At 52.5% G+C, this 26471-nt stretch overlaps 1 protein-coding gene across 1 annotated transcript; it reads right to left on the bottom strand.

Annotated features, from left to right (window-relative positions):
- Positions 1–607: 607 nt before the first annotated feature.
- RND1 (Rho family GTPase 1) lies at positions 608–9131 on the bottom strand. Its single transcript, XM_075551780.1, has 5 exons — positions 8921–9131; positions 8045–8132; positions 5288–5397; positions 4543–4677; positions 608–3737 (listed from the first exon to the last, which is right to left on the bottom strand). Exons 1-5 carry the CDS (start codon positions 9038–9040, stop codon positions 3492–3494), a joined length of 699 nt encoding a protein of 232 aa, XP_075407895.1. The 5' UTR covers positions 9041–9131; the 3' UTR covers positions 608–3491.
- Positions 9132–26471: the final 17340 nt, after the last annotated feature.

Raw genomic sequence — 26471 nt, 5'->3', positions numbered from 1 at the left:
CAAAGAGATGCATCTTTTGAAACAGGAACGGAAGGACTGTGTCCTCTGGGGAGGACTTTAGATGCAGCCTCTCCCTTAGGGTCAACATCGTCCACAGTTAGGGGCCCACGAGGTAGCTTAGAGCTAACATTGCCACTCAGTTTGAAATCTGGGTCACTTGCAGTGTGATCGAGTGCAAGTTACAGGACACCTTGGGTTTTAGTCCTTCATTTGTAAGCTTGGGATCATAATAGCACTTGCTTACCAGGATGACTAGCAGAGCAGTTAAGAGGGCAGGTTCCAGATTGCGTGTAGAGTTATTCTTCAACTTTCCAACGTTGTGACCCTGGGCACAGTGACTAATCTCCTTTGAGGTCCAGTTTCCTTATTGGTCAAACCCTGGACCTCATAGTGATATCACATGGAATAAGTAACAGAGAATTCCTCAGTGTCCTTAATTCATTAGACTCATTGAGCAAATGTTAGCTATTGTTATTTAGGAGGTTAAAAGAGGAAACGTTACGCAAAGCCCTCAGCAGAGTACTGAGCACATAGTAAGTGCTCAATAAATACTAAAACTTTATTTCCAGCATTGTGCTCTGGGACTTGTATCCCGGAGGAGAAAGGATGTGAAGGTCCCGGGGTTGCAATGGAACTGGAAGGTCAAGAGAGCAGATCAAAATATTTATAAAACTTGGGCAATTTAACAACAAAATGCTAATAATACAGTTATAAAATTAGCAAAGGACTAACAGATATTTCGTGAAAGAGGACATTCAAATGGCACCAAACACAGGAAAAGATGGTCATCAGAGACCTGCCCATCAATGCGATATCTTGTTTCTTCCACGAAGATGACCAAGTGTTGGTGAGGCTGTGGCAAAATTGAAACCTTTAGCCATTGCTGGTGGCAGCAGAAGGATACAGACTGTGGGAAACAAAACTGGAAATAGAACTATCATATGACCCCGCAATTCCGGTCCTAGGTGTATATGCCTAGGCAGAGCCTTATACATAGATAAATACCATGGTTGATTACAGTAATATTCACAATTACCAAAAGGTAGAAACACCCTAAATGCCCTTGAAGAAATGAATAACAACCAAACTGTACATACAATGGTCTACGTGGTAGTCACCTAGTTTGGTGTCAATTTAAGGATTAAAAGTGTAGGGGTGGAGTCTAGGCTGTCAATCTGGAGGTAGCCAATGAGACTTCTGTGTGGGCATGGCCTTCTCCTGAGAATTCTGGGAAATCTGGTACTTCCTCCTTGGAGGTGGAAGACACCCCTCTCTCTCTACTACTACTCCCTGGGGGACACATTGCAGAAGACAAGTCACATGAACTCAACTAGACCTCTAAAGCAGAGAAGCCACAGAGAGCCCCCTGCCAGCACTGAGATGCTTACAACGCCACTGGACCCAAAGACTTCCTACCCACTGGCTTGTGATCGTCCTGCATTTGGCTTCATTGCATGTGTTTCATGAGTCTGAAGGACTTTATAGATTGGTTTCGGTCATATGGGCAAATATCAGACTTATGACCTTGGACTGTACTGGGTTGGGATGATGTTTTCTCAATGTTCAATTGCTCTTGTATATACACCTCTTTCTTATACACATATGTTTGTGCATGGATTTACTTCTCTAGTCTACTCAGACATACAGATCACTACTCAGCCAGTAAGAAAAAAAAACGCAGTCTTGATAAACGCTACAGTTACAGAGCTTGAAGCACTGTGATGAGTGAATAAGTCAGTCACAAAAGGACAAATGTTGTATGCCCTCACTTACATAAAAAGCCAAGAACTAACTGGCAAACGTACAGTGGGCAAAGTTTATTAGTAGTTATCAGGGGTAGAAGGGAGAGGGGGAGGGGTGGTTATTGCTTATGGAGTACTGAGTTTTGGTTTATGATGATGGATAAAAATCACATGAAGGCTAAGGTTGTAAGTTGATTACTGTGACTACTGGTAATAAGTTGCCTACCGTAAAAATTGAATGTGAAAAAAATCACATGCGCGCACCCACACAGGGGAGCTTCAAGAAGTTTGAGGAAAATGGAATTAAACAATGGAATATTCCCACAATCTTTTTTGAGAGAAATATACCTTAAATACTTAGATGTCACTTCACCTTGAGCTCAGAGCAGACCATACCTCCCTCCTGCCCTGTCTGCAGTGTATCCCTGTCCTGCAGGGGTTGGCATCTCCCAGTGGGGTCCCCTGCCGAGGAGTCCACAGGGCTTTGTCCATCTCCTCCAGACTCCCTGGGGCAGTGAGTCTCACATCACCTGGAGACAATGTTGGCTGCCAGTGTGAGGGATCACGCTGGGCAGTGCCACTGGTATCTAATGAGCAGAGGCCACGATGCTGCTAAACATCCCACAATGCACGGCACCACCCCGTACAACAAAACCTTATCCAGTCCAAGGTGGAGAAGCCCTGCTCTAGGGCTCGGGAAATGGCCCTCCTGGTAGAACTTGGGTGGAGCACAGAGAGGCGATCCTTTTGGAAGGTGCTGGGGGTGGGGGCCTAGAGGCAGTCCACTGTTGGGTTGCTCTACCTTCCACAGAAAGAGCCTGGGGGCAGCTTTCTTCTCCTTGTCACCGCCCAGAGGACAAGGGGAGAAAGAAACCAAGAAAAGCAAAGTCAACTTCTTTACATGTATTATATTTTCATTAATAAATAGGTTTTCTTCTTTAAACACGGAACATATGACATATTGAAACACTCCCCCCTCCCCCCATTTCAAAGACAAGTCTATAAAGCAAATGCCAGCTGTACTGCCCTAGGGCAGGAAAAAGTGACACACACACACCCAGCTCTCCCCTGCAGCACCACCACCCCCACACTCAAGAGAAGGGGGCCTGGGGCTTTTCCCTTGGGCCCCGGGGACTGGGGTGAGAAGCATGTGAATGTATGACGGCACCTCTCCACGAGGCACGGCTACAGGAAGAGGAGAGGGCTCCTCCCCACCGGCTCTGACCAGCTCCTGCCCTTCTGATTGGTTATGAAGCACCTGAGCTATACTCGCTCCCAAGGGAGCCGCCTCTGGCTTCCCCACGCTCCACCGCTCCACCTCTCAGCTGAGATCGCCTCAGAGGGGAAGGAAAGGGCTCGGGGAGCCCTCCCATCCCCTGGCCTGCATGGAGGTGCAGTGTGGAAGGGCCATGATGCTGAAGGTGAGGCTCCTGTAGGCCCCCAAGCCCAGTGGGCGAACATGCCCCCATCCGCCAACACCTCCCTTCCTCTGCAGTGCGGGGCACGCGGCCATTAGCCCCTCCACAGCCTAGTGCCTGGCTTGGGGTGTGATGGTTCTCTCTCAGTGGCAGGCCTTCACGCCGGGCCCAGCTCCTTCTTTGTCCCAGTCCTGTCTCCTTCCAAGCCCTCACCATGGCCGTCCGAAAAACTCCTGTCCAATGTCCTAAATTGTCTCCTCCTCCCTCTCTCCCTTGGCTTCTATGCCCCATGGGAGGGAGTGGAGGTGGGCTCCCCTCTCCAATCCCTGCTTCACATAATCGAGCAGCTTTTGGCCTTTTCCTTCTTGAAGGTAGAAGAGATGAGTTCGGAGCGGCTGGGGAGGTGGAGCAGTCGCTTGGAGAGGCTTCGGACAGGGCTCTTCGGGGGCACTGGGCTGGCCTTGTTCAGACACACCATGGACGCCGTTCGAAAGATGCTGTGGACGCTCTTTTCCGAGGTGAAAGCTGAGCCTTCCAGGTAGATTTCCGCACCCAGCTGCTTGGCCATGGCACAGCCCTGCAGAAGGAGGTGAGGTCATTAACAAGGCAGACTGAGATGATTTGGCACCCCGGGGCACCTCCAGTGGACCAAACTGACAGTCTCTCATCATCACCAATAACTTTTTCTGAGGGTGAGGCCAGAGGGCACATTGAGGGTCTGCTGGACCATGTTGGAAGCATATGTGATGGTGGTCTGGGGTGTATCTTTCCACCGCCATAGGAGCGAGTGTGCATGTGAAGGCTGACCAAGTGCAGCGTTTCTACCGGCAGGAGGACTTTGGCATTAGGTATTCAGAAGGGCTCCTTGGATGACTCTAATGTGGAAAAAATGTGGAACACTGGTGTCAAAGAAAGGATCCTTGAGTCTTGAGTCGGAAGCGACTCAATGGCAGTGGGTACACTCCCATAGCTATGGAAAATCCATCCAGGGATCGCCATTAAAATGCAAATGGTCCTATCTTTCTACCCAAGTCAGTCTAGGGAGGCAAGATTTTGAAATTCTAACAAGCATCCTGAGTGATTCCAATGAACACTCAACAGCATTTGAGAAACACAGGCCTGGCTCACCTGCAACCTCGAGCGTTTGTTCAGGCAAACAGGTGCCCACCCACCTCCATCCAGGTGACTGGTTTGCTGATTTCAGATGTTACTAAAAGACACCCCGCCCCCCAAAGCTAATTCTCTTCATCGATGCCCCTACCATAAGGCTAAGTGTCTCAGGCTATTATGGGACAGTGCGAGCAAGGGCCAAGCCACATTTCAGGCCCTCTGCTCCTAGCCTTCTTCACCGCCCTCTCCCCTTCCCACTCACACACACTTACCTGCTCATAGGATATGGGGGCCTGCTTCTGGTGGGACAGCTCCATCAGAGTGCTCAGGTCTGTTCGTAGGTCTGTCTTGCAGCCAATAAGCAATACCCGGGTGCTGGGACAATAGTCTAGGATTTCTGTCTTCCACTGTGGGCAGGAGGGAAATGGGCAGGCGGAGAGGAGGCTTCAGAGGCAGACAGACATCCAGAGAAGCCTAGCTGGCAAGAGCCTATTCTCCCCAGCCCAGAACTCCCTCTATGTCGCAGCAGCACCACCACTTCTGGGAAGCTAGGCTGGTTTAACAAGGTAGCCTCGGACTCCTCGGTGTGTACAGGCGGGTCTTGCCCCACAGGCCTTGCCAGGCGTTTCTTACCAGCTGTTCAGCTCAGGCCTTGAACAGATGGCCCAGTCTCAGTGGATCTGGGATCAAGGTCTATAGGAACTGCCTCCCAAAAGTCCCATCCCTGGTCCTCCCATGTCACCAAAGGGGTCTCAGACTCCCTTGCTGAGCCTCAGGCAAAATATAGGACAGGCAAAGGACCCTAGAGGAGGGGAGTGGGTGGGTGGGGGCGAGGGGCCAAAGGAGACCTGGGCTTTGGTCTCAGAGTTGTAGCTCTCTCTTCTCCTGGGGCAAATCCCGCCCTTCCCTGGCCTCTGCTTCTCCATGTTACACAAGAGAAGACTCAATGCCAAGGTCCCCAAGAGTCCTTGTCCCGCTGATGCTGGGCTAGAGATTTCAGAGTTGCTCCAGCCTTACCTTCTTGAGTGCGCTGTCCACCGTCTCTGGGCGACTGATGTCGAAGCACAGTAATACTGCATCCGAGTCGCTGTAGCAGAGCGGGCGGACGTTATCATAGTAGGGAGACCCTGAGGGTGAGGAGAGAGTCCAAGGGAAGTCTATGTCCCAAGAGCCCTAGGAATACCAGTCCTGCTCCCTTAGATGAGTTGGCCACACCCGTCTCCCATGGGAATGTGCTGCAGTCTACAGATTTGGGACTGATCACCAGGCAGAAGCAGCTCAAGGACACTAGCTTACTTAATCCTGGAAAAAAAGGATGGAAATCGGGGTGGGAGCCTATCATGCGACCCTGTCTGGGTCTCGCACAGTGGGTCTGCTAATTTTCTGGGTCCCAGAGGAAGAGGTTTCTGATCCGTCAGAGACTAGGACTTTCTTAAAGTTTCTCCTTTCCTAGACCTGGCCTGTTCCAGATGACCCTGAGTCTAAGCTCTGCCCCCATCTGCTGGTCTAGGGTCTCCCCAGTGAAGAAACAAGCCTGCCTGTTATATAATCGGCTACTCTGTTTCCCTGCCATAGGGCCAGACCTCCAGGAGGCTGGCAGAGCAGGGGAAGAGGATGCTGTGCCCTATTCCTCTACCCACCCTAATCCACTTCCACTAGCGAAGACGAGGGGAACACGGGGGTCTGACCTACTAGCATCTCAGAGGTGACCTCAAAGACAAGAGCACCAGGCCCTGGGGATTCGGGGCCAGAGAAAGGGCCCTTGCTTAGGAGAAAGTGAGCGGCAGTGGCACCCCAGGAGGCCGGACCTGGGAGAATGCTAGGGGCTGAGCCTGTCCCCCTCCACCCTGGGGAAGGAACAGGAGCGGATTTGGAGCCCAGACAATCCGTGCTCAGAATAGCAAGCAGCCCCTCTCCCTGCACCACCATCGCCATGGAAACTGGGGGGAATCCAAGCTGGGGAGGGGGGTTGGTTGTAAAAAAAGGGGGGGGAGAAAGGGGAGTTGGGCTAGCTGCCTGCTCCTTGAGCAATACTCCCCCCCCATCCCTTTCTGAAGTGGGGTCTTGTCATGGCAGCACTGAGCACTGCCGCACTGGGGGAGGGGAGCAGGCCTCCATTTTGGCTCTGAGCAACCCCCCTCCCCCAGGACAAGCAAGGGAACCAATCTTGGAAACAGGTATTTGCCACCATGGCCTCTGACTGAAAGCCCCGGGCTGCACACCTCAGTCACTTCCTCCTTCCTTCCAGGCACCGGATTTGAAAGAGGGAATTTGAGGATGCCTGTAGCCTCCAGCCTTTGGGGAACTGGGAGGGAGGGGTGTGGCACAGGGGGAATTCACCACCCCAGCCGGTTTCCTAGGGGCAGGAAGGGCACTGGGCAGGCGGGGCTGCATTCTGACAGCCCAGCCTGGGAGGGAGCAGCAGCAGGGGGCTTCGGGTTGTGGTGAGTGAGTGAAGCCGCAGGGAGAGTTGAGGAGGGCTAGGAGGTGGGCCGGGCACAGCAGATGAAAGCCACACAGCCCGTAAGCCAGCTGCATCCTCGGCTGATCCAGCCAGAAGAGCACGGTCCCGCTCACCAGCCCTCCCCCTCCTGCCCCCTGGAACTGCGACGGGCAACACGGAGGGAGCCCAGCACACCCGGTTCAAGAATTTTTGTTTTGTTGGTGGGGTGGAGGGGTGGGGGGCGAGCAGGGGCTTGGGAGAAGTCTTTTATATGTTCGCCACCCATCCCTACCCCTAATCTTTCAGGGCCTTAAAACCGGAAGGCGGGCACCACGGCTCTTAGGAGTCAGCGGCTGCACGTTTCTCAGTGGAAGCAGGGAGCCTCCGGGTGGTCCAGTTTCTCCTTAAGCTCGCCCTGTGGATGCGCCTGGGGGGAGGTGGGGGTGTTCGATTCTTTCTCCCCCTCCTCCTTCATTCAAAGGGGGGAGGGATACAGAGAGAATGGGGGTGGGGGTCTGATTGAAAAGCAAAGGCCAGCCTAGCCCTGAGGGCTTGGGGCTCCAGGCTGGAAAAACACTCCCCTCAACATTCCTGGGAGACCCCGCGCCTACTCCCCGTACAGAAGAATACATATACATATATCGATATATATATATTATATATATATATATCAGCGCCAATCCCCCGACCACGATCTACAACTCCACAGCGTGGCTCTGCCCTCTACGCAGCCGTCTTCCCCCACCCGCGAAGCGCGGATGATGCAGCCCTTCATCCCGGAGCCGCAGCGGGATGACGAGCCGATGAGCCGCGGAGCTGCGGCAGGCGGGAGGGCGGGCCGGGGCCGACAGACAGCAGTGGCCCGCGATGCCATGCAGGAAAGAAAGGAAGTCTGAGCGCTATTTCCCACCAAAGCCAGCTCGGCTCTGGCCCGCAGCAGCCTCCAGCAGCACCGCCTCCATCCCACCTCGCCCCGGGTTTTTTGCACTAGGGCAGCAGAGGCTGGGGAGGTGCGCTCTGTGTCTGTGCTAGGGGACAGGTAGTGGGGGGTGGAGAAGCCCTGTCTGGCTGCCCATTCACCCTACCATCCTGGAGTGAGACACAGAGAAACGAGGGACTCCTGGAATCCACCTGCTCTTGGCCTCTGGATCATCTACCTAAATGGACTCCTTTGCCGCTGCCCCCTCCCACACTTCATCCCAACGACCAAGGAATCTTCTATTTCCTGGCACACAGCGAACGCATTTTTTTCCTGGCCCACGGAGGAACCCATTTCTAGAAGAGAGCCACTGCTGAGGGCCAGGGCAGCTGGGGCCCCGCGGTCGTCGTACCTGAGGTGTCCCATAGGCTAAGCTCCACTCTCTGCTCCTCCGTCTCCAAGCAGGCGGTGTAATTCTCAAACACGGTGGGCACATAGGTCTGTGAGGAGAGAGGAACCATCCTGACCCTGGGCACCCTCAGGTGAGTGCCCGCTACACAACAGCTGGTCGGCCTGGGCATCATCCAAGAGGCAGGAAGCTCAGGAAGGGACCATGGAGGGGATCCCTGGAGGGGATCCGTGGGGCAGGAGGGCGGGATGTGTTCGGGAAAGGCTCTTTGCTCCAACTGGAAAGTGAATGATCCCCTCTGCCCCCACCCACCACCCACCACCCACCAGCCCCAGGACAGCCCTCCTAGATGGCCAGAGTGAGGAACACACAGCCAGATTCCTCTCATCAGCCAATCTGTTTCTCTCCCCATGTTCGACCCACAACCCCAGCCTAGCCCTCTATTTTCGCCCACAAGGTCTTTGGGCCAGGAAGGGAAAGAAAACCCGGCAGAAAGGGGCAGGAGCAGCCGGCCAGGAGACATGTCCACAGCACCTCTGGGGTACAGGGAACGGGAGGGGCGGGTATTACGTCAAGAAGAAACCCCACACTCTCAGGTGCCTCTCAACCCCTCTCCAGAGAGCAGCCTCTAGGGAGGAAGGGACCTGGGAGGGGATCTGATCAGGGCCTGTGGGTGAAGAGGTGAGGGCGGCAGAAGTGGGACAGGTCTCAGGGGAAGGAGTGCGGGCAGGGCAGTCCTCCGGCCAGCAGGCAGCGGAGGCTGGGTGGGGGTGGGGGATTGAGGCTGGGGTGCGGTGGGGTACGCTAGCTCCCCCGGGCAGGTGGGAATCGACCCCCGGCAGGCCAGGAGAAGAGCTGGTCTGTGGGCAGGCAGCTCACCTCGGGATAGCAGTCCTTCGCCAACACCTGTAACATTGCCGTCTTTCCGCACTGCACATCCCCCACCAGAACCAGTTTACATCTGGCCACGACTGGCTGTGGCGTTCGTCTCTCCTTCATGGTGACAGCCTCCACGGGACAGCCTCGGGTTCAGCGAGGAAAAGGTGACGGCCAGGTGCGTAGCCTCCGACAAACTTCACCGTTCCCCTGCCTCCCTCCAACTGAGAAAGAAGGCGGCACAGCCGGTTTATATCTCCTTGGCCGAGCCAATCAGGAGAGGAAGCGGACTCTGGCTCAGCCAATCCCTGAGGTGGGATCCCCTCCAACAGCCAATGGTAGGAGGATCTGAGTCAGAGCCCTTTTCCTCCCGGCCCTTTCTCTTAAAGCTGAACGGTTGCCTCCCCTTGAAAGGGGATTCCCACGCTGCTTTGCATTTGTATTAGGGAGGGGAGGGGAAATTAAATGGTGTTCAGCGCCTACCAGTTAGTGGCCAAAACAAGAAGCTAGCCCTGGGAGCCGAAAAGGGAGGATTGTCGCTGGGGTTGTAGGGGACGGTCCCAGGAGAAAAGTAGGTCCTGCCCAAACTATGGACACGTGGCACCCTGGGGTGGGAGTCACAGGGGGGAGGGCTGTAAGAGGGTGACCTCTTTGTTCCATTTAATCCCCACCCAAGAGTTTCCACATCTAGTTTCCCGTCCTAATAGCTGTTCCTATCTTGACCCCTTCAAAGACCAAGTCTCTTCTCAGGAATCACCTTGAGAGGAGGTAGTGGGGGGGGGGGCTGGGGGGCTCTTATAAAGTCTCTTGAAAACCCATACACAACTGCTGACTAGGGGTGGCCAGAGAAAGCTAAGAGGGAATCTGGCAAGTGGGAGGAGAACAAAGCAAACAAAGCCTTCTGTTTGGCCAGGCAGCCTCTCACCCCAGACCTGGCAAGACCTGGTGAGAGGGCTGTTTGTTCTGCTGCCTGGCTTCAGCTTCCGGGGTGACTTAAGCACCAGCCCAGCTCCAGGTTGACATCTACCGACGACAACGTAGATGGGCACATGTGTGTGTCACCTGGTTAAAGTCCAGCCTGGAGATGGAGCCGGGGACTCGGGGATTAGAAAGTCAATGGGCAACCGGAAGTGAGATGAACTCCACCTACAGGTAACTGCCAGTCAGCCCCTGCCCTTCAAGCCCCTTCCTGAGAGACAGAGCTCTAGCATACACAGCCTGGACCAAGCCCCGATGGGCCTGCAACCAAGACAGTCCAAATGAGGCCTCAAAGACAGACGGAAGCAAGTCACCCTGAGCCCAAAGGGAGTGAGAGTGTGCCACTTTGTCTTGATGCCTCTGGGACTTGTCCCTTTCCTGTTCCTTCAGCGCTTTGCTCTCCATTCACAGTCAGTGCTGCTCCCACCCAGAGGTCGTTTCCCCCATGGCAGATGTTTGAAATTGTCTCCAGACTCTGAGGGACAGATTTCTATGGGTGAGCTATAAAGGCCCCTACAGACAGCGGAGGACAGCCTAGCAGCGGCCTCCAGTCAAACCGGATGGCTTGGCCGAAGACTCCGAGGCAAAGCCTACTTTGTCCTCAACTCATCTCGTCAGGTCCCCCTTCTACAGATCAGCACTCTCCTAAAGGAACCTCCCCAAGTGCTCCTAATGGCTGGGTACCCTCTTTTCTACGGCAAGGTCTTTCCCTCTGCCTTCCTTTCCCCATTGGCCATCTTCAGGCTGTCTTTAGAACGTGTCCTGACTTGCCCTTTGCCGGCAGCCTGACAGCCTGACAGCCTCTGCGAGCTGACCATCAGTGTGGGTTGGGAGCATTCCGGGAACAGCGGTCAACCCATGGGCTGCCTCGACCTGGAGCCCCTTCCCTCAGCTTGACCTTTCCCTTCTGTACCCGCCCCTCTTCTACCCTATGGACTCAATTCTGGAAGCTTCCATGGGACTTCCATATAGCCTCCTAACCCTTCACGGATTTCCTTCCAAAGGGCGCCCCACGGGCTTTAACCCTCTCCCATGTGCCCCATCTGCCGCCCACTTTACCCGTACCTCCTTCACCAGCCACTCCAATGACAGACATAATCAGTACAAGGAATTAATGTTCCTGCTGCTCAAGCCACTTCCTCTAGCTGCTCACCAGAGGGCCACCCCTGGGACCCTCCAAGGGAGAAAAGCAAGGAATGGGGCAGTTGGGGGCTGCCTTCAGGGAGAAAGCTCAGCTGTGATACGGAGCAGCCTCCGCCCCGGCGAATCTCAGGCTGCTTCCCAAAGATGGTGAATGGGCTGCGTGCTCGTGAGTTGTGGTGGGAAAAGTGGGTGTGTGCGCGCACAAGGCAATATATAAAGAGGAAGGAGCCAAAGTCTAGGCAGGCTGAGCGCTGATCCCGTTCGGCCCTTAACAAGCCCTCTCTGGGCTTCTGTTCCCTTCATTGTTTGTTTGTGGATGAATTTTTTATGGTAAATTCTTTGGGGGGGGTAGGGGTTACACTTCAGACCAACAACTCTGCATGCAACAGTTCAAACCACTCATCACCCCCACGCCCGTTTTTTCTATTCCACACACCCCCTTTCTCCTCTCCCTCTGATGAACCGCCTTCCTCCCTTTGTTGTTTCATCTTCCACCTTCGCCCTTCTCCATTTGGGACCCTCCAAGCTCTGTTCCTTTGATGCTCAAGTCTGTTTGGGTTTTGATTCGTGTAGTCTTGGTCTCATACACTCGCGTCACTCGGCATCATGCGCTTCAGGCCCCGTCGTGTCATGATGCGTTTCATCTGAACGAGAGAAGGGGCTTTTAGACTTAAAAAAAAAACAAGCAGACTCCCCTGATACCATTTTTAAGAACAAAAGCCTCCCCCAGATATCTTGATCTAAAAATGCATAGCTAGTATAATACATTTGATAGATGAGCCTTCCCTCCCTACCGAGGCTGGAAACGTTCAAAATGAGGCTATAGAAGTGGGCTTCCAAAAGTTTGTGAAGGATTCCATTATCGTTTACAGTTCGTTTTTATGATTCCATGAATTTTCTGAAGCTCACCCGGAGCTTTCAGAGCTTTAGGTTTAGGAGTCTGGAAGTTCAAGTTCAGGGCACTGGCTCTAGGGGGAAGGCTCTGTCTGTCCCCATTGTTCTTCTTTGGAGAGCTCCACACACATCTGTCTTTCCCCCATCTGGGGCTCCCTTTCCTCTGTGCCAAGAGGCCCTGGTGGCTTAGCAAGTTAGGCATCAAGCTGTCAATCATAAGGTCAGTGATTCAAACCCACCAGCCACTGTGAGGGAGAAAGAGGAAGCAATCTGCTTTAGGAAAGATTTACAGCCCCTGAAGCCCCACTGCCCCAGGGGCTCACTAGGATCCAGTCGCAAGTCTGCAAGGACAGGTTTTCTCTGGGTGTTAATTTACTAGGGGTTCCTACAGGTCTTTGTTTTTTTTAATTAAATACTTTTATTGGGGGCTCTTACTGCTCTTACCACAATCCATACAATCATCCACTGTGTCAAGCACATTCGTACATATGTTGCCATCATCATTTTCAAAGCATTTTCTTTCTACTTGAGCCCTTTATATCAGCTCCTGGTTTCCCCACTCCCTCTCCTGCCCGCCCTCCCTCATGGACCCCTGATGAGTAATAGATTATTATTTTAATATTTTACATCGTCTTCTGTTGCCCTTCACCCACTTTTCTGTTGTTCATCCCCTGGGAGGGGGTTATATATTGATGCTTGTGATTGGTTCCCCCTTTCTCCCTCCACCTTCCCCTTATCCTCCTGGTATTTCTATTATCTATCTATCTATCTATCTATCTATCACTGGCAATCCTGCTCTTTTTACATCTCCAAAGTGAGTAGGTTTCAGACACACCCCACACTAATTATGGTCATATTAACATAACAAAGAAAACCCTACCTACTCCCAAATGGGATTGCAATACTCCACAGAGATGTAGGTTAGGATTCCAACAGACACCTGTGCATAGAGGGTGGGGGTGGAGGGTAACAATCCAATCCATGACAGGACATGGAAGTGACTGCTAATGGCTACAGGGTTTCTTTAGCAGGTTAGACCAATTCCAGTGATACTCATACATGTTTACATGTATAAGAAAGAGCTTTCTATCAAGAAGTAATTCTCTATCCAGAAAGTCTCCAGGTCCAGTCCACCTCAAGTCCATAAATCCTATACTCGTCCATAAGTCCCTCTTCCGACTCACACAGCCACATGCAATGACGCAGCATGCAGGAAGATCACAGGCAGGTAGGTACAAAGTCCTGTGGACCCACAGTCAGTGGAAGCACAGCAGGACTCCTGCAGCTCTCAGGGTGGTCAACAAGCAGGCAGGTGAAAGGGGAGAGAGGAAAATGCCAGTCTCCACAGAGTCATTATCTAGCTAGGCCACACCCTCAAGGAGATGGCCTCGGGCTGTGCCTGATTGACAGATTTGACCCCACCCCTAGGCAGGAGTATCTAGTTGACATAAAATCATCTGACTCACTACCACAAGGGGTAATGTTAAAATCTCCTAAAGTGGATTGTGACGGTTGGTGCATGCACAACTTTGTGAGCATGCCAAAAGCCATTGCATCTCACACTTTGGATTGCTGAATGGTGTGGGGAGGTGGAGTATTGCTCCAATGGGTATTAAAATACCCATTGTCACTGAGTTGATTGTGGTTACGTATTGTATTTGGTTGCTAACCAGAAAATTGGCAGCTTCAACCCAGCTTCCACTCATCTAGGCAGATGTGACATTAAAGATCCATAGCCTGAAAAGCCCAGTTGTCTGTCCCAGAGGGTGGCTGTGCGCTGGAACAGACTTGACAGTGAATGTTGGCGAGCGTGGGCCCCTAAGTATGTTTTAATTCACAGGTTCCACCTTTTCCTTATGTCCCCACCCCTTGCAATTTATTTGTTGACGAAATCAAGCGGTTGTTGGTTAGATAGTATTTCCCACATTCTGGATTTTGCTGATTACAACTCCACAGTGTTGTTTACATGTAGTAAAACCCTTTTACAGGAACCCCAAAATAAGAATGAGATGGAAAACAAAGCTACATTGGTTGAATCCAAATGAATGACTTGGAGTAGGGCACTCCCCGCGTCCCTCCCTCTCCCCCCCACCCCCCACTCCTGCAGCCTCCTCACTTCCTTCCTGGAGTCCCTAAGGAACAACTCTCAGGAACAGTCTTTGAACTTGCTGTGTTGCGAGGTGTCACAGAGTTGATTTTCTGTTCACGGTTACCTCTCATGACAGAATAGAACTGCCCCTTAAGGTTCCCTTGGGTGTCATTTTCATGGGAGCCGGTTGCAAAATTGCTAATCTTCCAGTCAGCAGCCAAACACCATCAACCTGACTAGTTTGCTCTCTGCCTTCACGCACGCGCGCGTGCGTGCGTGTGTGTGTGTGCGTGTGTGTGTCTACTGCGTGCTCAAAGCTCAGAGTGGCCCTATCTTTTCCTGGCTCTGATTACGCTGATGTTTCCTATCTGGGACAGTGGGGTAATACACAAAGGCCTTCAGAGCGAGAACAACTTCAAGTCCAGTTAGTCTGCCTAACTCAGTGTTTTCTCTGTCCCAGGGATCCTTGTAAGGAGCTCCGGGCGCCGGGCCACGTACATCCCCAGAAGTCTGGCAGGGGAGGGGTCTGGTCTTCCCTCCCTTTACCCTCACTGGGCTACTCTCCTCCTGGTTCCTAACTTTTCATGATCCCACTGAGCCCCTGGCACTTGGGAGAAACCTAATCTTCTGACTGCTGGTGTTTTAGTTGACGCAGCCACTGGAGGGATGACCAACGTTCTAGAACTCTGTCCTGTCCTGACCGCCTAGGTAAGAGGAGAGAGAAGGCGAGACGCCCTGTGATGATCAGAGAGGACTTCGGGAAGATGGGCTCTCACCTGGTCTTCAATTCTGACACCGAGGACTTGGTGAGGGAAGAATGGGTGCAAAAAATACCCTGAGAGCCTGCCCAAGAACTACAGACCCCACCCAACGGGCTAGAGCAGATGCCGCAGGGAGGGGGTGGGCAGTTTGCCTAGGAACAAATGAGGAAGGGCAATCTGCTGCTAAAAAAACACAAAATGCACTTCCAATCCCAGGATATAGGGACTTGTAATTTAAAGAAAAATGCATGCAAGCAGATATAGAGGCTATTCTCCATTGCCGGTGGTCTCCCCCCAAAGACCACCAGCAGTCCCTGTAATGGAAAAAAACAGGTTTATTGACTGATTCCCACTAGGGAGAACACACACCCAGTTGTCATTGTGCTGAGAGCCAATCCCATACAAGTCGTTATGCAGTCAGCTCATGGCAGAGGATGCCAACCCAAACCGGTGATCCAGAAGGCTTTTTCACTGGCTGGGTCTTCAGGAGTAGATCGCCTGGCCTTTCTTCTGAGGCACCTCTGAGTGGACTCAAATGCCCAACTTTTTCCTTAGCCATGGTTGTTAGGGCATACTATTTTTCTGATTTACATTTTTTTGTTGTTGTTCATCTCTTTGGGTTTTTTTGACTATCTTTCTTTCTGTTAATGATCTTCATCCATGCCCCCTCCCTAGCCCCACCCCGGTGAGAGGGGGAAGGAGCCCCCGTGGTACAATGGTTGAGCACTCGGTTGCCAATGGAAAAGTCAGCGGTTTGAACCCCACCAGTCGTTCCTCGGGAGAAATGGCCTGGCGGCCTGCTCCAATAAAGATGACAGACAGCCTAGAAAACCCAAGGGGACAGTTATACTTTGTCCCAGGGGTTGTAAGATCATTAAGGTTTATTGTACCAACCTGGTCAATAAACACATGTGGGGTTAATTGAAGGACAGAGAGATAAATGGCTCAGTGAGCCTCACCTTTCTAGTTCTTAGGTCTCTTGCTTTCTGATGGTCTTACCAGGGTGCAGCTGCCTTAGCCAGTTCCCTGCTTCAGCTGGCAAGGCTCACTTCCTGCAAGACATCTCTAAGGAGAAGCCACATGGACCTACCGCGATGCAGCCTTGGGTGCTGTAGCAGCCGTGCGCATGCTTACATGCTCACTGATTTCACTTTTCTTCCTGCAGTCGATGTCATTGACTGTGTTTTGTAAAATTGAGCAGGACTTTGTAGATCAGACATATTGGACTAGTGTTGGACATATGAGCTTGGGTAGCATTGGGTTGGGATGCTTTCTTTTTTTAAAATTTTAAATCATTTTATTAGGGGCTCATACAACTCTTATCACAATCCAAACATACATCAATTGTGTGAAGCACATTTGTACATTCATTGCCCTCATCATTCTCAAAACATTTGCTCTCCCCTTAAGCGCCTGGCATCAGCTCCTCATTTTCCCCCTCCCTCCCCGCTTTCTCCTCCTTCATGAACCCTTAATATTTTTAAATTATTATTTTGTCATATCTTGCACTGTCCAACGTCTCCTTTCACCAAATTTTCTGTTGTCTGTCCCCCGGATGCTTTCTTTTTCTTTGAGAAAAAAAATTTTTTTAACGTTTTATTAGGGGCTCATACAACTCTTATCACAATCCATACATATACATACATCAATTGTATAAAGCACATCCATACATTCCCTGCCCCAATCATTCTCAAAGCATTTGCACTCCACTTAAGCCCTTTGCTCAGGTCCTCTTTTTTTTTCCCCTCCCTCCCCGCTCCCCCTTCCCTCATGTGCCCTTGGTAATTTATACATCGTTATTTTGTCTTATCTTGCCCTATCCGGAGTCTCCCTTCCCCCCCTTCTCTGCCGTCCCTCTCCCAGGGAGGAGGTCACATGTGGATCCTTGTAATCAGTTCCCCCTTTCCAACCCACTCACCCTCCACTCTCCCAGCATCGCCCCTCACACCCTTGGTCCTGAAGGTATCATCCACCCCGATTCCCTGTGCCTCCAGCCCTCATATGTACCAGTGTACAACCTCTGCCCTATCCAGCCCTGCCCCGGATGCTTTCTTAATGTTTGCTTACCCTTTACATAAAACTCTCTCTTCTACATATGTGTTTCTGTGGATTTGTTTTCCCTAGTTTACCCAAAGGAACACAGGTTGCTTGGGATCAAAATCCACTGGTCATCAACTAACACAACATGGTAAGACAGGCTTCTTCGTGGGGGCAGGGACCACACAGTCCAGTGTCTCTCCAGCACCTGGAACAGCGCCTGGAGCACAACAGGGGATGAGTAAATATTGAATAAAGGAGAGACCTACAGAGGTCAGGCCTCTTTCTCCCTGGGGGCTTATGGTTTCCAGAGTGAGAAGCTAGATTCCACGCTCTCTGAGAGCACGCCCAGCTCTGCCCTTTAGTCCAGTGTTTCTGGGACACTGGGTATGTGCTCCAGACTCCCAGGGTCTGGGTCCAGAGGACAGGGCAGGGAGGGCCAGCAGGGCCACCTGCTTACCTCTAATCCTGACAGGGGGTTGGGGGGGGCAGTGACTCACTCACCAAGGGCCTTGCTTTCAGGCTGGGGGAGGCAACGGGGTAAGCCCCAGCCTGAGCCAGTATCAGAAAGGCCCAACTGGAGCCAGCTGGACATTCTGGGGCAATAATGAAAAATAGCCATGGTGCCATGCATGCTGAGGGCTGAATGCCCCGTCCCTTCACCTTCATGGCCCTGGTCTGAGGGCAGAACACCTCCACACTCTGGCGCTGGGATCAGCCAGAGCAGATTGCTCTCCTGATAACCCTGGCACTGCCCAGGTGGCACTGCCCTACCAGTTACTAAAAGGGAGCCCTGGTGGTACAAAGACCCCGTAGATGCTTCCAGAAGGATTATAGCTAGGAGCCCATCTGAGACAGTTCCACCTCAGCGTCTGCACAGGGTCAGGAAGTGAGAATCAACTCAAGGCACAGTTACTAGCTGTGTGGCCTTGGCTAAGGTGCTTTCACCCCTAGGTGAGCTTTTGCTTTTGTTTTTTAGATGAGCTTTTTTTTTTTTAAACTGCAAACAGGAATGCTATTCATTGCAGGACTCCAGGCACATTCCAGCCCATCCCAGGGAAGTTCTCTTGGAGAGTCTGCTGGTCTGTTATGTAAACTGGGAGTTTCCACTCAGCATCAGTCCCCCCCCCCCCCCCCCCAGCTAGCCCCTTCTCAGGAGGACAGCTCTGGAGTGGGGAAAGCCTAGGCTGTTTGGTTGGAGGGCTGCGCTTCCCATTTAAAGCCCTGAAGTTACTAGCTTGTGACCTTAGATCTCTGTAGCTCCATACCTCTGTGAGCCTCAGTTTCTTCACTGGAGCCAGGGTTTCATCTACAGTTAGGAAGTCCATTCTGACAGTAAGCTTCAGTCTCCCCATCCGTGCTTCCTCTTCCCTGAAGGAAAGAAGGGGAACAAACCCTACACTCTGTTCCTGAGCCTCTTTCCTTTCCTGTTCCGGGTTTCTCTGGGATGAACAGACCCTTTCTCTTGTCCTCACCAGCCTACCTGTCCTGCTCTTGCCACATCTGTCGATGGCCACCTGCCTCGCTCACTAATGCCTCAATGACTCTGGACGGGGTCTAAACTGAGCAGAGCAAAAGAAGGAGACACAATCCTGCCTCCTAAGGGACCCTCCACCCAAACCCCAAACCCAACCCTCGGCCACCAAGTCGATTCCAACTCATGGCGACACCTGGGGTACAAGTGATTAAGTGAACCACCCGAAGGCTGGCAGCAGAAAGGCCTGGCGATCTGCCTCTGAAAGAGCCCTTCCTTGAAGACTCTATGGCATGCGATGGGGCACTTAGCACAGCTCTGACACACATGGGTCATCAGGAGTCGGAATCAGCTTGGAAGCAAGCAGGTGGCTTGTTTTGGATGTTACCCCTACGTGACACCATACCAAGCAGTGGCCCTGTGCTACGCCACTCAGACGTCTCTGCAGCCCCGTCATCTCAGCCATGAGACCTAAACAGAGATTGGGGCGGGTTGGGGGGCTGGAAAGGGCGGTGGGGCTTCATCTGATTCCGCAGCAGAGGGCCTGGTGAGCTGAGAACCACAGGGATTGAGTGGCCTTGAAAGGAGATGGCATCCCAGGGAGAGGGGGTTTCCGCGTGGGAAACAAGATCAAACTATTAGAAGGTTCAACATCAGGCGGTGCGTCCAGCTCCGCACCTTGTTATAATTTAGGTGCTGAGCGGATGGGAGAGGTGGGGGCTGGGAGGTGGGTGGGTGAAATCTGGGGCTTTTCAACCATGGCAGAGATGTTGATGCGAGTGGGAGGGATTGAAGGACAGGAGAGGGAGTCCCCGCCCTCCTGCCTATGGAGGTTCCCAAAGAGACCAGGAAGGTGCTCTCCGGTGTGAACTGTTTATTTTTTCCAAAGGCTAAAAATACAGTGGAAAGGAAACACACACACGAACCTAACCAGAAATGAGGGGGTGGGGGGGGGATGGTCAAGGCAACCGCTGAGAAATCCGAGACAGGAATTTCAGGAACTGGTATAACTCAGTGACCTGACTTGGAAATTCCACCCCATGACGAGGCTCTTGACGGGAGACTGGCTTCCGATCAGTGTTGAGGAGGGAGCATTTTCCAGCAGCCGGGGGAGAGGCAGATGTGGGAGGGGGATGCCCCCCCAATAGAGGGCTGTGGCCTGCTCTGCTGCCAGTGTGGGGTGGTGGGTAAGATGCGGGGTCCTCCAAGTAGCCCTTCCTCATAGGGTTAAAAATAACTCTGAACAACCTTGCGGAGTGCCCGCCAGATGCCACCCTTCCTGTTCAATGAGCCTGACTTGGCACGTCCACTTTGCAGAGGCACACAGAGGTTGCGACAGATGGTAAACAGCAGAAGGGGGACCCTTTGGGGGACCACAGGTCCGCTTGAGGATCTGATCAAAGTGGTGTACCTGGCTCCCAGGGAAAGGCTTATAATGAACGTATACCACATGGTACATTCAATTGCAAGGGGCTCGAAGAGCCTCTAAATCTGTCTATCTGATGGCTAACAATTTCCCACCCCAATTCCCACCCCTAGAGCCCAGTGCACAAAACAGCAGTGGAGATGGGGAGCAGCAGAGGGTGTGTGCTATGAAGGCGTGAGGGGAGGTAGTGATGTGGGACTTACACCAACTACCAGACACCTCCACCATCAACTGCTGGGACTGGAGTTTGCCCTCGCTGCTTTGGGCGGTCTCCCCCGCCTGTTCTGGAGTAAGGAGGGGGACAAGGGTGGCAGTGGGCGGGGCGTGGGCTGGGGAAGTGTAACTGGATTCTGTGGAAAAGCAGGGCTTGTGTGGATTGAAAGACAATGCTTTTGTCTCACCCCCTCGGGGTATCCTTTTTCGGGTTTAGATTTGGAACTGCCGGCCCAGAAGAGCAGGCCTCCTCCCTTAATTAAATGCCCAGCAGTTGCTATGGAAACCCGAGCTTCCAAATCCTGGCCAGACAATGGAGAGAGGAGCTGTCTCTTGCCCAGACAGTGAAGTTCCAGGGGCCTCGCTGGGGACAAGAATGGGGGCCAGAGGGTGAGAAAAAAGGAGATGCCAAGCGAGGAGCTCAGCCTTCCCATTCCCTGAAGGGGGGCCCTCAGCACCGAGGAATCTGACACGGAGTACCCCCTAGAAAGGGGCGGAGAGTGGAGGCAGTGTAGCAGGAGCCAGGCACTGACCAGAACTGAACACCTCCTTTGTCCCAGAGGAGAATGCCAGTGAGTGGGTAAACAAAGGGAGAGGCCAGAGGGCAGACAGCTAAAGATAAGGCCTGGGACTACCAAGTCCAGAATACTGGAGCCTGGGAGGGAGGGGATGCTCCAGACTCCCAGGGGCGGGTAGAACCTGCAACACCAACACCATGGCATTGCACGCATTGACAAGGTGCACCTGGATCCATACAGGGTACGGTGGCTGCAGACGTCTAAAGAAACTGCATGTGATAAAGTACCTATCTTTGGGGGCACTCAACCCCCTACTCCTTTGTCCCTCTATCTCCCCTCTGGTGCCCCTTGTCAGTCTCTCCTTTGGGTTATCTGTTCAGAGAAGGCTCAGGTTCTGGGACTCAGAATCCTGCTCCCTCACATGGAGGGGAAAGACCCCACTTAGAATGTGTGACAATACCTGCCATTCGGGGTACACTCCCTACTTTCAATGCCAGGCCCTGTGCGGAATGGGGTGCAGCCCCTCTCATCTCACAGAGCAGTGTAAACTGTGGATGTGTTCAACTCATAAAAGGGTTGGTCTGGGGGAAGCAGATCACCAGGCCTTTCTTCTGAGGCACTGTGGGATGACTCAGACTGCATGAATCAAATTGACGGTACCTCATTGGTTATAACTGGGGAAAGGGGGAGTTCCTGAAGAGGAATCTGAGGGTCAGGGGGGTAGACGGGGCAAGCCTGGCCACCAGGACGTCAGGTCATGGCAGAGGTGGGATTTGAATTCAGGTTTGTCTGCATGAATAGCCTCTGTACTTTTGGCACTCTGGGCCTGTTTGCCTCCAGAGCAGCTTGGAAACTTTGTGCGCAAGCCCACTCTGTCCCTTTCCCTCTGCTCTCCTACGCGGTGTTCCCTAAATACTTCTATAGAACGGTTCCCAAGTTTTAAGCTTTTTTTTTTAATGTATAACATGGGTGTTTGGGAAACTAAACACGCCCCGCCCTGGCAGAGAATAGGGATTTGATGGGACCAGGAAGGCCCCTTGACCCAGCATGCAGTCGACAAGAGTATATCTGGTTCAGGATGAGCCTGGAGCCCCAACCATCATTAGTGAGATTCTTGGAGAAATACCGCCAGACTCTTGTGGAGAGAAAGAAACACCTTGGCTTCCTTTCCCCGCGTTTCCCTGCCTCACCCCACTGGACCTGCGCTCCAGCTGCTCGGGTGCAGGAGTGGATGGGTACCCGTGACCTACTGCTGCCTCTCATCGCCATCAAGTTGGTGTCAACTTGTAATGACCCCAGGTGTTGCAGAACAGAACGGCTCCACTGGGGTTTGGGAGCGGTCATCCTCAAGAAAGCAGGTTGCTAGGTCTTTCTTCCACGTCACAGCCCTGGAGGGAATTGAACTGCCAACTTTTAGGTAACAAGGTGAGCACGAATCACTTACACCACTGCATGGGGGTATGGGGGTAACAATTCATAAGGCAGGCAACATTCTGCACCCCAACCAAAGAATTAGGGGAACCAGGTAGAGAAGGGTTAAGAGACCAAGCCTTCTAAAGCGGAAGGGTTTAGGGGGCGCAGAGAAGGCTTACAGGCAGAGTGGGTGAGCAGGACGGCTGTCTGAGACAGGGGACTGCTGGTCTTGAATTCCTGTAGCTTCTGGGGGCCACATTCAGACCTAGAATAAATGACAAGACATGAGCTGTTCCTTCTATAAGGAACAGCTTTCTAGGTAAAAAACTCCTCCAAAGTGCAAGGGGCCTATTGGTGATTGAGTAAGCTCCTTGCCGCCGGGAAGATTCAAGAAGGTAAAGGCTGCCGACTGGCCGATGGTGAAGCAGAGAAACTGGACTTGCAGACTTGGGAGAGCTTCTATAGTCACGCAGTCGTTTAGCAAGATGCTGGGTCTGTGTGTGCCCAGCACGCCCTCCAGGACAAGGTTTACAGCAGAGAATGAGATGAAGCCCCTGTCCCCTGGCATTCACAGGCTCGCGGGAGAGTCAGGCATTACAGAAACAAACACAACTGCATGTCTTTTCAGGTGATCCAGGTTTATAATGGAAACTAGGAGGAAATCACAGCAAGGGTCTCAAACGAGGAGCCTGGGGCCCAGAGGCTTCTCTGAGGAACCTACCATGATATGATGCTGCCAGGGTGGGGAGCAGGTCAGCTGAGAGAGAGAGAGAGAGAGAGAAGTGGGGGGTTAATGGGGGTGAGGAAAGAATGTTGAGGCAATAGCAAGTAAGAAGGCCCTGGGGCAAGAATTCTGTGTCTTCTGAAAGGCAGTGTGATGGCGAATCTCCAGTGACGGAGACCGGCAAGAGATGACACTGATAAGGGAGGCAGGGGCAGCATCTCACAGACCGCAGTGGGAGTTTGGATGACCTAGTGTCCTGAACTGATTTCTTAACTTGTCATCTACCTCCAGTGGTGGGCCCTAGGTATTGGTTGCCACTCTTCCCCCAGGTATGAAAGCTCACTATCCCTTGTGGCTTCGTCCACCTCTTTTGGGCCTCAGGAGTATAAGGTACTCCTTGTGCCTGATCTGGGTTCTTGGAGGTGGCCAGGTAGCGGTCTCACCTGTCATGTAGGAGAGGCCCTCCCTCCATTGTATTCTTAGCCCTCATACCTGCCTTTCATCTCCAGAGGTAGCGTATCTTAGGAGAGAACGACGAGGACGGACTGTAGCGTCAGCTGTCTAGATTCAGGTCCTGTGTGGCCCTGTCACTTTCTTGCTCGTTGACCTTGGCAAGTTGCGTACCTGAACCTCAGTCTCCTGAAGTGTAAAGGGAAGAGGAGGAGGAGGTCTGTGCCTGTCTCCTAGGAGTCTCGTGAGTTCATGTTGGTTAGGTGTCATGCCTGACAGACAGTAAATACCATGGTCAGACCAGGACATTAGGGGATGGACTGACAGGATAGCCACAACAGACTCACATAGACCAGCCATCAAGCAGACGGCCAGGCACCGGGCAAGGTGGTGTTGTGTTATATGTAGATAAGGTCATTATGAGCTGGGACCTACTCAGTGCCCCTAACAACAAGAACCACCTGAGCATTGATTAAAATAAATCATTAGCAACACATCATCACATATCTCCTGCTTCCTTGATTGAAAGCCTTTCCCCTGACCTAACCACACCTGTCAGCCCTCACCCCGTTTATGCCTTCTCCTCCCCTGTTCCCGACAAGGTGCTCCGGGAAGTAGGTGAAGCTTAGGGATAAAAACGGCATGCATTGTCCTGAACTCCCTTGAGCCCATGCTCTGCTCTCCCCTCTCAGCCCTAGGCTGACTTCAGGGAACCAGGACCAAACCAGCTGTCCCTGAGAAGCCTTCGCCTGGGTCCTGGGTACAGGCCTTTATCAGATCCTCAAAAGAGCGCTCTGTAATATTAAAACGATTCTTCTCCCTGCTGTTTACCAGCCTAGGAGACCTTTGGCAAATTTCTCCTCTGGCCACAACTCTTTGGTACTCTACTTGAAGGCACAGAGAGGGGAGGTGGAAGCTCACTGTGGCCCAGCCATCTGCAGCACCAGAATAAAAAATGCTTCTGGTGGGCCGCTACAGTTAAATCAGGGAGCACCCTGATTCCTCTTCCCCCATCCCACCTCCCCGCCCCCACACACCTCAGCCTCCAACTGTTGTGAGAGACTGGGAGTATTCTGAATTATTGAGGACATCTCTGTTCCACCTCCCTCCAAGAGCCCTGCTTCATGGGCGCTCGACCTGAACCTCAAGGTCTGATGGTCCCCCTTCATGCTCCCATACCATCCTGTGTCATGGTTAATGAGCAACTTACAACCCCTCCGCATAACTACTTGTGTTCTTGTCTGTGGCCCTGAGGGCAGCAGCTAGCTCTCTATCCTCTGTGGTATCCCAGGGCCTACATCTGCTGTCTACCCAGTGAGACTCATTTCTCACCGTCCTCTGGCACTTCAGAGCCAGCAGCCCGGACCTGCTGTCAGCTCTGACTTGCTATTCCTCTCCTCAGACCCTTTACCTAGGCCAGGCTTGGAGAATGTCTTGCCCGCAAAATCATTAATACTTGCTAACACCACACCCATCATCAAAGAATAGCACTTCCAGCCATCACATTCGGGGTGAGTAAATGAAACGTTTGACCAGTATGGTCCTTGAATGGTGCTAAAAATATCCAAGTGCATCCCCTTGCAGAAGGGCTACAGGGAGGAGATGAGCCAGTCAGGGAGCAGTGTAGCAATGATGAAATATACAATTTTCCTCTAGTTATTGAATGCTTCCTCCTCCCCACTATCATGATCTCAATTCTACCTTACAAATCCGGCTGGACCCAAGAATGTACACTGGTACAGATAGGAACTTGAAAAACAGGGAATCCAGGACAGATGAATCCCTCAGGACCAGTGGTGAAAGTGGAAATACCAGGAGGGTGAGGGAAGGTGAGGGAGAAAGGGGGAACAGATTACAAGGATCTACATATAACCTCCTCCCTGGGGGATGGACAGCAGGTAAGTGGGTGAAGGGAGATGTTGGATAGTGTAAGATATGACAAAATAATAATTTATGAATTATCAAGGGTTCATGGGGGAGAGGGGAGTGGGGAGGGAGGGAAAAATGAGGAGCTGATACCAAGGGCTCAAGTAGAAAGCAAATGTTTTGAGAATGATGATGGCAACATATGTACAAATGTGCTTGACATAATGGATGGATGTATGGATTGTGATAAGAAGTTGTAGGTGCCCCCAATAAAATGATTTTAAAAAATCCAAATGGCTGTTGGCAGGAAAAAGACTCCCATCTCTGATCTATGCTCTCCTCCCTGTTCACAGCTTCCCTAGTCCCTCCTCAGGTCTTTGCCTGACCAGCCCTGACTCTCTCTTCAGGTGTCAACTTCCCTGTCACCTCCTCCAAGAAGCCTACCAGGAGGCCCCTGGTCTAGGCAGGTGGCCCACCTCTGGAGTCTCCCAGTGCACCTGTATTTCTCCACTCCAGTTTAAGTTTCTCTGGGCTGTCTCCCACTTGCCTCTTGACATCTACATTCTGGGGTCCAGGGACAAGCTTCCAGGGGTTCATGATACTCCTGAAAACATGTAAAAAAAATGTCTGTAATCTTGTAATGCATTCTTTCTGGGAGAGAACCTGTATTTTCCCCCCTTTGAACCTGTATTTTTTAACTCATAATTCCCAAAGAAATGAGCCGTCCTCCACCCACGTGAAAAACCACTGTGCAGGCCTCCAGTAAAGGCGTGTTTTTGATTGGACGCACCCATTCGTGACGACAGTAGTCGATACTTCATCAACAGTTATTGGATGAATGCATAAGCCTCCCGCTCAAGGTTAGGGGGCTTTCAATGTTTTAAACGGATCCAAAACAAAACAAAAACTCAGAAGAACTCCTAAGAGACAGTAAAAAGTCACATCGGGGCCCTTTGCTCAGCCCTGATTCTGTGGCGCTGGATATACCCCCCTTCCCAGTGGGGCCCCAGCCCCTTCCTAAGCTCCCAGCCCCGGCCAGAAATCCACCTCCCGCGCCTTTGCAGACTGTCAGCTGAAAAGAATCCTGCTGGAAGGGGGCGGGGGGGGGGCGGAGTGGGAGCGGAGCGGAGGGATTCCCACCGAAAGCCTTAAGCAGGGTGCACCTGCCCCCTGCAGGCTGCCCGGCTGCCCTCCGCCCCCGGCACGGAGCCAGGTGGTCGGAATGAGGTCGGAGCCCGGAAGGAGAGGGGGAGGCTAGCAGAGGGCCGGTGGGGGGCGGGGGAGGGGGGAACAGCCCCCCCTCCAGCGGGCCGCTTTCCAACCAACCGCTAGGCTTTGTCTTCAAACGAATCCCGGGCGGGAGCTTGTGCTTCGGAGCCCGCACCACTTTCTTTTTCTTATCTTCTGCTCTCTCCCAAATTAGGAATCTGGGGAGGGCCGGGGGCGTGGCGGGGGCGGAGGTTTTTCCGGGAGCTCCAGGGAGGGCCAGTCACTCCGAGTTGCCTTTCTCATCGATCTCTTCTCCGGGAGCCTGGCTTCTGTGGACTCCTTCGGATCCCGAGCCAATT

This window comes from Tenrec ecaudatus, chromosome 6 (genome assembly GCF_050624435.1).
Source record: "Tenrec ecaudatus isolate mTenEca1 chromosome 6, mTenEca1.hap1, whole genome shotgun sequence".
In the NCBI taxonomy this organism is placed as follows: Eukaryota; Metazoa; Chordata; class Mammalia; order Afrosoricida; family Tenrecidae; genus Tenrec; species Tenrec ecaudatus.
The sequence above is the reverse complement of the archived record's forward strand: the minus strand, read 5'-3'. Positions and strand labels throughout refer to the sequence as shown.